Source organism: Sinocyclocheilus anshuiensis, unplaced genomic scaffold (assembly GCF_001515605.1).
Source record: "Sinocyclocheilus anshuiensis isolate Anshui unplaced genomic scaffold, SAMN03320099.WGS_v1.1 scaffold300, whole genome shotgun sequence".
In the NCBI taxonomy this organism is placed as follows: Eukaryota; Metazoa; Chordata; class Actinopteri; order Cypriniformes; family Cyprinidae; genus Sinocyclocheilus; species Sinocyclocheilus anshuiensis.
In genome coordinates this window covers 3,187,987-3,200,509 of record NW_015557379.1, presented here as the reverse complement: position 1 = coordinate 3,200,509, position 12,523 = coordinate 3,187,987, and the positions used below count along the sequence as shown (strand labels likewise).

Sequence of the window (12,523 nt, the reverse complement as noted above, 5' to 3'; positions counted from 1 at the left end):
GTTCATCGTCTGTTTGATTATGTCTTTAATTGATTTTTCCGTACATTTCTGCCATATGTACATAAACTGACAAGTCACCACTGATAAGCTACTACTAAATATTGTAGAAATGTTATTTTCTGTAAAGTTGCTTTGCAACGATTTGTATCGTAAAAAGCGCTGCGAGGACGAGGACGAGTCTTAACTTTTATAAAGAACATCTCTTTGGGTTTGAGGCTTTAGTCTTTGCAACTTTAGGGATCTTATCTATGCACGAACAGCTTGTAACACTCCAAAGAGAACGGAAAACTTGAAATCGCATCATATGACCCCTTTAAACAGCTTCTTGAACAAAATATATATATATATGGGGTGCAAATAGTCAGAGAAGAGAAGTTGATAGGAAGGGAAGGGAATATATATTATATATATTTATATATAATATTAAGGGAATTATACATTTTTTTAAATATAATGATGTGCAAAGATAAATTATTTATAATAACAATAAAAAAATCAATATTCCATTAAAAATAGGAATTGTCCATTTTTATTCCATGGTGCCTTTTAAGATGAGGGAATTGCCGAAAAAAAGAAAAAAAAAAGAAAAAAGCTGATTAATTGATTAGTGAGGTTGACTAGTTTATCTAGATTTTGTTTTGTTTTGATATATTAAGTGCCAGTACTGTAATTAACATGCTGACAATGCTGTGCTTTAGCTAAAGTTGTATCACAGCAACAAGAAATGCATATGTTATGGTTAATGAACATGGCATACAAACAACAAAAAAGAATGCAGACACCAAATTCTCTCACTCATCATGATTTTATATCTGGCTTAGCGACAAGGTCATCCCATTTGGTCACATGGGTGCTCTGTAATTATAAATTTGGGTCATATGAGATCATTTCAACTCGAAGAGTCCCTAAGCACAGTTTTCTGCTTGCAAGAGTGATGGGCTCACACATGTGTGCTGCTGAAAAATCTAAGACAAGTCCATACTGGCTGCTCCCTGCTCAAGCTGTGAGTCAAACTTCATCAGCTGCAGCTCCACCTGGCAAAACCTGAACATCAACATATCACAACAGCGCTGACCAACAATATAATGCAGATCCAAACTATTCAGACTTAGATGCAGAGATTAGATAAATAGCAGACATTCACCTTTAACCCCTTAAAGCTTATCGTATCACATTTGATACATGAATTTCTAAGGCCTCCAAATTACCAACATTGTCAAAATGTAGCATCGTCTACACACCTTCTGGTGTCTGACTGGTGTCATACTTTTTTGCAACTAAAATGCATTTTAGTATAATTCTAAAAATGTCCACCTACATGTCATTTTGCTCTGAAATCTTTAATGATTTTTACAAGGTAAACGTAAAGATAACTTTTATTTTGTTAGCAACATTTTAAGATAAACACTTTCTGGATTGAAGCAACTTACTTAATTATCCATAGTGCTGGGCAGTATACCGGTTCATACCGAATACCGGTGTTTATTTTTGTTATGATATGAATTTTTAAAATACCGCAATACGTATTGCAATACGTATAGCGACCGTATGTCATTTAAACAACGTTCGGAACGCGACACTGTTTGAAAGGGGTCCATTGTGGTATTTTTTGACAATATTCACTCATCATGACAGTAAAATAGGGCATTCTAAGTCAATATACTGCAGTATTTCCTCTCTCAATCAGTAGAAAATATGGTTAACACCCGGTCATGCATGAAAAAAAAATACCGTCATGTACCGTGAAACCGGTATAATTTTGAAAAATACCGTCATATAAATTTTTGGTCATACTGCCCAGCACTAATTATCCATACATCATTTTTAATAAAAATCATATTAAAACATAAGTATCAAATATGATACATCAACCTTTTGAGAAGTAGTTATTTGAACATCTCAATCATCATTGTATTGCATTTGTATTACATTAAGTTTTGCCCCCACAATGAAAACTACAGAGCTTTGATAATAAAACAAAGCATTTTAATATCGTAATCATCTTAAGACATATTATTGGAAGATATATTCATGACAACTGACATTTATATGCATTTTATGCAAGTAGTCTGTTATAATGTTATAAAATTCTCATTGATTGACATTACAAACATTTCAACATCTTGGTCATATAAGTAACAACTGAATCAAATTGCATATTTTTTTCAGAATATTTTTTTTCCTTCTCCAGTATGAGCTTCACATCATCACTATATCATACTACATGGGCCATAAAAGTCTGATGTATCAAATAAGATAAATAACATCAAACGCATATGCACACTATTCTTCAAACTGTATCTAAACAAATTGTTCCATTTCAAAAATTTAATTTTTCTAAATATTATTTCAAATGTCAGGCTTTACAGGGTTAATATTTTCATTTTGGACAGTCACTTAAATTCAGTAAAGATCCCCATTTGAGATGTCATAACACGCCCTTTCTCCAAAACACCACCTTTCAAAGACATGCCAGCAAATTCAACGTCAGCAAAACCAAACAGGCACAATGATTGACAGATGGAGAGTGTTTCTGATTACAAGGTGTTGGCCGCTACCCTGAGTCTTCTTTGCTGTTTACAGAGCCTAAGGCTGTCACAGAGGCAGGTACACATATTCCTGTAATATCTGTCAAGTAGTTGGGACATTTTGTGTCTGGTATTTCAAAAAAGCAAATCACTTACAGCACCTTTAGTACACTCCAATGTCTTTGATGGAGTATCCTACCTATTTAGAACGCATACAATGATGGGAAAACACTGCTACACAAATATACTGAATCCACCAAGAGCGGTTACAGAATCAACATCTGACTCACATACTGAACTGAAAGTTATCATAGCTTTCAGTGATGTCCAGAGTTGTGTTTACATAAGGTTTGTGAAACTTAATTCTGTATCATCGCTGCTTGTTCATATGACAGCATGTATAGGGCTTTGTTTAAAAAAAAAAAAAAGGCATTTTGCATGCAGATTAATTGGGCTGGGTCATGTTGCTTTGTAATGTCCCATATTCATAACTTCACCAGCTGCAAAGGCAGCAAAAGCCACTGCTTCTTGTGTCATGTAACCAGACATGCATGTGGAACTGCAAATGAGATTTGTAAGCTACAGTGAAGAGCAAATAATGACTGAATTTCAGTCTGTTTTCCATGAAGTATGACTTGCTTGTCTTTTTAATTGCTTAACAGTCCAAAATCACTGTATGATTTAGTTGTATATATGCATAATTAAGTTGTTTGGGTTTGTAACAACAACATCAGGGTGAGTTTCTAGGTGAATGCTTCCTTTATTGTGGTTACAGGAAACCACCAGCCACAAGATGACATGAGTGAGAAAAAGGGGTTACAGGTGAACAGCTCTTACCTCTCTGGCGATGCTGCTCAGCGCCTCATCCTCGGCTGAGAAACGGTCTTTAATTGGGGCCCGTTTTCGTCCTGATCCTGGCGTCCCCATGTCAGCAGCAACTTCACGGTGCATGTAGAAAACACTGAATGAGACGTTTATGGTCTCTTCTCACAAAGGTGGTCTATTTGTGTAAAATATAACCTTAATGACCCGTTTGTTGAGACAATAAAGCAATCTAACAGCACACAGCAGAGAAAATTGCAGTCATTTTTTTCTATGCAGGTCTATTAGACTTAACTCTGCATCTTAGTGTGTTATTTCATAAAACATTTCAAATGTAGGCTAGATAATGTAGGTTAGATAAACCTGGCCTCTCACACTATCTCACACACCCACAAATAGAGACTTTAGTCATGTGTGTCTGGACTCAAAGCTGATTAACACCAGACACACAACCGAACCTCATAATATAATGTGACAAAGCAGAGAAATATCACAGGCACCGAAGACTAATTAGTTTGATTCTTCAAATAATGCAGCCTCGTCTGTTCTTACATGCTCTTTAGTCATTAAATTAATTTATACAACGACATTTAACAAGCAAATTATTTAAATAAACAAACGAGAGTAGTTTTACCAAAGCATTGTGCGTACGATATCATGCTTGTTGAATGTGTCAGGATCTCATAATTACATTTCAATGTAAATAAACCTATAAATAAAAATCTATATTTATATTGATATTTCTGCTGAGGGGCTAAATATAAACCAGCACTCATTCAGCTGCGTGACAAACTAACTTAAAGCACTTATTTTCCTGAAAACAAATAAATAACCAGCACGCTTCAGTATTAAACAGATTAAGTATCCACCACATAAAGCTAAATATGTGTAATTATTATGAATTATAAATGTGCTAAGTAAAATTCAATATTTATGACTCTAGTTAGCGGTTAGCTTGCTAGCTTGTCCTCAAAGACATAAAGTGTGTAATTGTCACTCAAGTCTCGTGCCGTTAATTCACACATTACAGTTTAGTGACCTGCCTGGACTTTCGTGACAGTCGGTTCCCGTAAGGGCCGGTTTCTTACCGTTTCTGTTCGTCACTGTCCCGCTCGAGACTCGGGTCGGTTCTGACTGGGACGCGGGCGCGTTCCCGCTGACTAGAGAGAGCGAGCGCGCGTCACGTGCGCGCCTCCGTTGAGCGAGAGCAGCACGCGTGCGTGCGTGCGTGACAGCCACAAACTGACACTGTCCGGCACCTCAAGCTCCCCTGAAAACGGCTCTCGTTAATTCACAAGAGGCTTAAAAGCAGCATATCACCGCTAGCATTAGTTTAATTTCTTTGACAAAAGACCGTGAATGGCGGGAAATGCCGCCACACGCTGTTAACGGTCGTTCCTGAAAGTCAGGTGTTTTTTCCAGCTTCGCGCTAAAAGTCCCGGATGTTGGAAAAGAGGCGTGGCCTTGGAACACGCCTAAACCAGCTAACCCTAACCAACTAACTATTAGACCTCCTAAACGGAAAGCTATTCAGATTGTAGATGTCTTTGTGTAATAGTCAGTGTTGGGGAGTAACTAGTTACATGTAACGGAATGTTACATTACTTTAATAAAGTAATTGAAAAGTTACACTACTTATTACATTTTAAGTAAGGTAACTTGTAATCTGTAACCTATTACATTTCCAAAGTAACCTTCCCAACACTGGTAATAGTTTATTACCCCCTACCAAATTACTTGTTATTGAACCCTTTATTTTACCAATTTACCTCGATACCAACAATAACCATCTTAATCCTAACACCAAACCAAACAGATTAACCTTATCCCTAACCAAATAACACTAGACATGTATTTTTATGATCTCCACACTGGCTCTCAGTGACTGACTGTGTAACCAGATTGTGTAAACCTCATCTGCATTGAGGTGCTTATAATGTCTCATTTTATTTAGAGAGAACATATTTTCAAGGATAAAACAGACTAATAATGATTTCTAATTTCTTATTTTTTTTATACCACCACAGACTTCAAAGTTCTGTTACACTTGTAGTCCAATAATGACCTCTAGCTGTTGAATTCAAAATATTGTCAGAGGTTATAACAGACATTAAGATGTGAATGAATGAATAATATGATAGGCCTATGTGTATGTGAATTATTAAAATGGTAAACAAGCAATTCTACTTTCAGTTGAAGTTATTTTCAGCTCTTGCAAAAGTCAGTAAGCTATATCAGCTTTTTGATATCAGCTACACATTCTGTACCTTTTTGCATTGTTTTGAACATTTTAAAAACAAATGATTTGTTGTAAGTTGCAATATTTATGGTATCATGTAGATCATGCATATATAGATCATGCACTGATTTTATTTTTTGGACATATATAACTATTTTTTTTTTTTTCAGATAACTAAGCTCTCTGACTTGCTTTCTGTACTCTACATACAATTTAAAGCCTGATCTTTTAGTTTTCTGTACTTCATCAAATTATTTTTGAAATAATAATTGAATTAAAACCATTTTATAAAATGTCTTGTTGCTTACTGATTCTATATGCATCTATGTATATTATGTTTTTGCAAGTTTGCTCCATTGACATCAAGGCCCGCAGCTGGATGGGGCCACAAGCTTGCAGAAAACAAACAAACAAATAAATAACACAAATAAATAAAGAAACGCATGACTTGATAAAACAAATACATTTTTAATTAAATTTACTCCTAAATTTATTTTTGGATGTAAATAATAATTATGTAAATTAACACATGTGGAAATAAATAAATAAAAGAGAGTTTAAAAATAAATACAGAAAATAGGCCGGGGGTAATACAAAAAAAAAAGTAATTGTATTTGTTTTAAAGGGGTCATATGATGTGATTTCAAGTTTTCCTTTCTCTTTGGAGAGAGAGACAGGGTCACGTCACAGTGGAGTCAGCTGTCTTAACCGTGGCTTGTGTACTGCAAACACATACCAGCTTCATCACTGAGTCTGTCACGCGACTCTTTTCCCCTTTAGGGCTCTGTCTTTACATTTATTTTGAAAGCTGACACTTGCGATTATGGTAAGGGCCGTTACATTTCCAACGAGTGCTTGCGGTGTTCGGCCAATCACAATGCACTGGGTCAGCTGGCCAATCAGAGCAGACTGCGCTTGTCGGAAGGAGGGACTTTGTAGAAAACGAAGCGTTTGAGAGAGGCGGGGCATAGAGGACCTACAATAATGTACAGTATTTGAAAAATAATGTGTTTTTTGAACATTAAAGCATGTCAACATATTCTGTTACACCAAATACACAAAATAATGATCTTTAAAAAAGCATCATATGACCCCTTTAATCAAGTCTCTTGCTAAGGCGGTGTATATCCTCCAGCACCGCAGGTGGCGCGAATGAGCTCAGTTCGCTGCCATTGAATCAATACAAGAAATAGAGCAAACGTCGCTTTGTTGTGACGCAGATGTGTGCATGACATTGGTGTGGCGTGAATGATCTGAGCAGGTATATAATAACGCTATTTGTTTAGACTATTTAATATCACTTTACAAGAACATTATGACCAACGTTAAGAGTTCACCTACTTCTCTTGCTTTCACCGATAACCAGAGGCAGTTAAATAACATGAGAATTGCCCATACTATACTCGTTATTAATAGAGAAAACGTTTCTAAAATCGTTGTTGTTATTTTAAATGTTGGCTTGTTTAATGTCAGGTCGGGATGGCCCTGTCGTTGTCCGGGGTGATTTTGCCCAAACTGATGCAGCAGAGGGCTTTCAGGTGAACAATTTCTTCATTGTTGAGGTTTTCCTTTAGTTTTGAGGTTCACATAATCATAGGAGAAATATGAGGGAATTGTAATATGCCTTTTTAGGGTTAAATTCTACAAAAACGATCATTTATAATCACGAATGACTGCAGAAATATATTGGTCAGCAAGTGTGGGCACCCTGGTTTTGTTATCTAGGGTGATTTCTAAACCAATAGTTATAAACTAGCTACCACACATCAGAATTCAAATGTTTTGCTCTGGATATATGATTAGTGGTCGAGTTTCTCAGAAATTATGTGATATACACTGCTTATATCAGTACATTAGACATGATATATGAATAATTAAAATAACAAATGTAAAATCATTTATTTAAATGTTTTTGTTTAAATGTGTTGACTTGTCATGTAGCACTGACAGTTCAAAACCATCATATTATCATCTCACTGCAGTGTCTCAGCAGCTGTGGCCGCTATTCAGAAGTTAACACGCGTGAGGGTGGTCGACAACAGTGCTCTTGGAAATGCCCATCACCACCGTCCACCAAAAGTCATTCACGTATACACCAAGAATGGAATCGGTAAAGTGGGAGACAGAGTCTTACTGGCCATTAAAGGACAGAAGAAAAAAGCTCTCATAGTGGGTCACAAGATGCCTGGAGCTCGAATGACCCCACGCTTCGACTCAAATAACGTGGTTTTGATCGAAGAGAATGGAAACCCCACAGGAACAAGAATAAAAGCTCCTATACCAACACATCTGCGCAAAATGGAGGGGGAATACTCTAAACTGTTAGCCATTGCTCAGCGATTTGTTTAAATTGGTGTTTTTGTATTCTGGGAGGGCAAATCCTAAAATATGTCTCCTGTATTTAACTACTTATCTTTGTAAATATAACAACAATTCTTCATGCCATTCAGGAAATTAGCTTTCATGATTAATGTGGAATTATTTGTAATAAAATATGTGGATGAAACTTTGTAATACTATTTGCTATAGTTATTACATGTGATTTCGTAGAGAATGGTACATAAACTGGATTAAAGTGTGCCATTTTCCACCATGCGACAAAAAAAAAAGTAATTGCAACTTTTCTTTCTCACAATTCTCACAACGAGTTTATAAAACAAAATTGTTTCTCAGAATTGTGAAATATAAACTTGCAATTCTGAAAAAGTTAGAATTGTGGGAGAAATAGGAATTCTAAGATAAAGTTCCAATTACTTTTTTATTTTTTGATTCTGAAGAAAAAACTGAAATGGAACAGAAAAAAAAAACCGAATTGCAAGATGTAAACTCAGAATTCAGAATAAGAAGTCAGAACTGCAAGATGTAAACTTCAGAAATGTAAAAAAGTCAGAAATTTAAGTTTATATCTTGCAATTCTGATTTTTCCCCCCCTGACTTGTAAATTTATATATTGCGATTCTGACTTTTTTCCTCAGAACTGTGAATTTATATCTTGCAATTCTGACATTTTTTATCAGAATTTTGAGCAAAAAAGTCCGAATTGTTTGATAATTCAAAATTACTAACATAAACAGGCTTAAAAATTAAATTCCACACAAATCGCCATTAAATGCTCCAATATGACTTGTAAGAACATTTCAGGTTTTAGGATTTGTTTTAATAACATATGTTTGTTATGCAAGTTTAGTATAACAGCAGTTTATTCTGAAGCTCTGGTTCATAGGAAATCAGTGACAATATCTACACAATTATGCATTGTGCATCTAAAGCTTTTTTAATAGGATGCATAAGTTCACCTTATAGGAGAACATGCAGTGCTGTGGTTTATTTTTTCCCCCCTATGGCACTATTCATAGACAGCCTTTTGAAATAAAGTTCTGTTAGGACAAAACACAAAACCTGAAGCTCACTTGATATTTATCCCATGCACATGATGTTTCTCAGCCATTCCATCAGTCATTACAGCAGCATTGAGTGGAGGTCCTCTTTCTTGTGTTTCACACTACAGGGGTTTTCTTTGTAGTGTAACTGCAATATGTAATATTGAGAGAAAAAGAAATCCTTAAAAATCTAGTAGCACTGTATTCTAATGAGGTTATAGTGGCATTGTTGCATGAGTTCAGCATTGAGGCACTTTCCAGCAGGTTCTTGAGTTGGACGTTCATGAAATGGTCTACCTCAACCGCACATGGTCATGAAGAGCCACTACACAACAAAAGTACAATGAGAGATTAGTGTTTTGCAGATGGTTTGTTTTAACATTTGACTGAAATGAAATCAAGCCAGAGCACCTCAGATAGGTTCATCTCAGCCGTTCCTGTTCCATCTTTGTCCAACTTCTGAAAAGATCCTACAAGGAAGTGCAAGGCCATGAAAACCAAGCTGGGATAAAGCATTTTGGGTATGTTTAAAAAATATATTAAGAGCCACCATGCAATACAAAAAGAAACACCTACTGAACATGGCTTCCAGTTTGATCAAGCAGCAGACGAAGTTATCAAAATCGATTACCTCGTTCTCAGCGTATTTGGCTACAAGAATCTGGTTGAGTCTGTTATTGAGCTTAAAGCCTGTAAAGAAAGTGTACAGGATGACAGGACGGGTCTTTCAGAGAGACTAATTTATATATACATCATTGAAAAATTTGGGGTTGAAAATATTTTTGTAATGTAACGTATAATATTTTAAGTCTTATGCTCACTATTAGGATACAGTAAAAACAGTAATATTGCGATACTGAATATTTTTAAGTGTAATTTGTTCCTGTGACGGCAAAACTGAATTTTCAGCAGCCATTGCAATTTGTTTTTAGGATTTTTTGATGAATAGAACAGTATTTATTTGAAATATAAATCTTTTGTGATATTATAAATGTCTTTACTGTCACATCTGACCAATTTAATGCATCTTTGCTGAATAAAAAATATTAAGTTCTTAAAAAAAAAATGAAATATTAAAATCCTGACTCATGACAAGTAAATTATCTCAATTCATTCAAGTTTTTGCACCACTTTAATGAAATGAATGTCTCTTTTACCTGCTGATTCTACAGCCAGACGCATCTCATAAGAGCTCATAGTCCCTGACTTATCAATATCAAACTCTCTGAAGATCCCCTGAGAAAAGGAAAGCATGAATAATTATTTTGAACACTGTACTAAAGAAGCTATGAACATTTCATAGTGTGTGAAATTAATTAAAAAAAGGCTGACCTAAGACACTCACCAGTAACTTCCTTACTTTGTTCCAGAGGATCTGAAACTCTACTAAACCCAACCGTGCACTACCATCTTTCTGATGAACAGAGTCAAGAGTAAAAACAGATACACGTTGTCTGATCACAACTGATCAGATGTTACTTATCACAGAAAATAATTTAGCAAGGCAATGTACCAGAATAAATGCTTCTTATTAACATATTCTGCTAACCTTTGTGCACAAATATTAGCTGTCATCGGCATTTAAAGCCAATAAACATAGCCTATGAGCTTCAGGTTTCTGCTTTTAAACATCCAGAATTTCTGAAATTCAGACTTCCACTGTATTTGCATGAATGTAAAGAGGATTGTTGTTTGTTTTTACCAACTCAAGAACGAGTCAAAATGATTTTCCATAGTAATCGAGAGAATGACAGAGATGCTGTTAATAGACCTTAAAGTCCCCATGAAATCAAAATGAAAGTTTTTAGTTTGTCACTTCTGCCAAAACGGCTCAACAATTTTTTTGACGTCACATCGTACTTCAGCTTCTCATCAAACTTTCTGTCCAATCAAATGCTCTCTAGAATCCGAAGCACCCACCCCCTACACTATAAAATAGACGCTGAAGCCGCGGCTGAAATCGGTCACTTGTCCACAGAATTAGTATTTTCTGTACAGTGAATGGCACGTAGTGCACTATATAGGGGACAGGGAACGATTCAAACAGTGTAAATATGCTTTCCATTGAGGAAAAAAAGAAGTCTGGTTTCGCGCTGTGTCACGCTAACCATCGCACCGCACACACACTCTACTCCGGTCCAGAGACACGATAGCATGGAGCGGATCACATGCGCGAGTCGGCGCAGACCACAAAATGTATCGGAGCTATTTGAATTCTACACAGAATGCTAGCAATATGGATGAGATTGTGGCTGGCATACCCTGTCAAATGCGGCTTTACGGAGCTCAACGGCTCTAGCCCAAGCTATGATATAAACGAACGCTATTGGCTATTTTAAAAAGGGGCGGGGCTGCTTGATATGTCCCGCCCTGTCTTCCTGTTTCAGTTAAAATGACGTCAACACAACAGCTGCGTGTTTCTAAGCATTTCAGGGGACCTTTAACTTGTATTTAACCCCAGAATACTCTTTTAAATAGTGAAGGATACATCCAAGAGGTTTACCATAGTTCTGCAGGACTCCATGCTGAAGCCATCTGTCTTTAGATCCTTGTCTGAGAGAGAAACAGTTCATTCAAATCAGATAAACAGGTTCGTTTTGACTGCGTTGACCCCAAGTGTAGGCAAAATAGCGTTACTCACGTTTGGACACTACTCTGTTGAGAATAGTTCTGAGTTCATGGACAGATATCTCCATATCCTAAAACAAGAAAAAAAATGTTCAAATGTTAATATTTAAATGCAATGTTCTAACACCAGCAGAGCTAAAATAGAAAACCACGGTTTTATATATTTATTCACCTCTCCAGCCAGCTGGGCAAACAAGGACTTGAAAGAGTCATCAATATCATCCTCTGTAATTTCTGCCTACAAAGGAGCCACGTTTATTAAAAAGTCTAAAGAATATGGCATTTGTTTTCTAATTAATGTGGATCCAAAATCTTACCTCATCCTCCAGGTCAGCTGAAATCTCATCATCCAACTCCCTTTGAGGAAAAAAGTGAAAGTTGTGACAGAATAAAATGTACTAATCCTAATATCATTCCAAATCCAATTTTCTTTTTTTCCATGCAGCACAATAGGAAATATGACAAAAGAAAATAACTGCATCATCTAAGTAGTGCATATGACTTGTGCATTATATTACTATATGTAAATATAGTTATACATTATATAAAAACATAAAAAATTATGATAATTTTCTGTTATATATATATATATATATATGGTTAGATATCTTTCATTATTCTTACTATTTAGATATATTTCCCAAACATAAAAAAAAATCAATCAATCAATCCTGGAACAAACAAAACATTCCTTAAAACATAAACTCTATGAAATTGAGGACACTATAGCAAAAATATTTGCCAAATATTAAAGTGTCAGTATTAACAGAAACATTCAAATATTGCATTATTGCATTTTATAAAAAATGAAGTAAATGTACTCAACGTGTCAAGCTACTTTAACACAATGAAAAAGAAAAGCCAACCACTTTTTTTTTTAATCATTTTTTGTTTTTAGTCTAACACAAGTGTGAGATCATGGTCAT

At 35.6% G+C, this 12,523-nt stretch overlaps 3 protein-coding genes across 11 annotated transcripts in view; 1 reads left to right on the top strand and 2 right to left on the bottom strand.

Moving 5' to 3' along the window:
• LOC107679173 (leucine-rich repeat flightless-interacting protein 2-like) overlaps positions 1–4,778 on the bottom strand; it is a 29,522-nt gene extending 24,744 nt beyond the window's left edge. For 2 of the 8 annotated variants that reach the window (XM_016474670.1, XM_016474668.1), the window contains exons 1-2: positions 4,439–4,777; positions 3,366–3,528 (exon numbers count right to left, since the gene is read on the bottom strand). In XM_016474670.1, the coding sequence (XP_016330156.1) occupies positions 3,366–3,479 (114 nt within the window). In that variant the 5' untranslated portion in view covers positions 3,480–3,528; positions 4,439–4,777. Of the gene's footprint in view, positions 1–3,365; positions 3,529–4,438 lie in introns of all 8 variants that reach the window. The other 6 variants (XM_016474665.1, XM_016474666.1, XM_016474667.1 and 3 more) reach the window with 6 other exon arrangements.
• Positions 4,779–6,753: 1,975 nt separating this feature from the next.
• mrpl14 (mitochondrial ribosomal protein L14) lies at positions 6,754–8,095 on the top strand. The gene is made up of 3 exons (XM_016474705.1): positions 6,754–6,850; positions 7,063–7,127; positions 7,572–8,095. Exons 2-3 carry the CDS (start codon positions 7,069–7,071, stop codon positions 7,936–7,938), a joined length of 426 nt encoding a protein of 141 aa, XP_016330191.1. The 5' UTR covers positions 6,754–6,850; positions 7,063–7,068; the 3' UTR covers positions 7,939–8,095.
• Positions 8,096–8,700: 605 nt separating this feature from the next.
• Positions 8,701–12,523, bottom strand: part of LOC107679188 (calpain-1 catalytic subunit-like) — a 16,595-nt gene continuing 12,772 nt past the window's right edge. For both annotated transcript variants that reach the window (XM_016474704.1, XM_016474703.1), the window contains exons 14-22: positions 11,915–11,954; positions 11,770–11,835; positions 11,611–11,668; positions 11,458–11,522; positions 10,315–10,383; positions 10,127–10,205; positions 9,546–9,659; positions 9,381–9,439; positions 8,701–9,294 (exon numbers count right to left, since the gene is read on the bottom strand). In XM_016474704.1, the coding sequence (XP_016330190.1) occupies positions 9,268–9,294; positions 9,381–9,439; positions 9,546–9,659; positions 10,127–10,205; positions 10,315–10,383; positions 11,458–11,522; positions 11,611–11,668; positions 11,770–11,835; positions 11,915–11,954 (577 nt within the window). In that variant the 3' untranslated portion in view covers positions 8,701–9,267. The remainder of the gene's footprint in view (positions 9,295–9,380; positions 9,440–9,545; positions 9,660–10,126; positions 10,206–10,314; positions 10,384–11,457; positions 11,523–11,610; positions 11,669–11,769; positions 11,836–11,914; positions 11,955–12,523) is intronic.

Coding starts and splice junctions, on each gene's coding strand:
- mrpl14 (XM_016474705.1), top strand. CDS start 7,069: ATGGCCCTGTCGTTGTCCGGGGTGATTTTGCCCAAACTGATGCAGCAG. Junction 7,128..7,571: donor ATGCAGCAGAGGGCTTTCAG/GTGAACAATTTC, acceptor ATCTCACTGCAG/TGTCTCAGCAGCTGTGGCCG.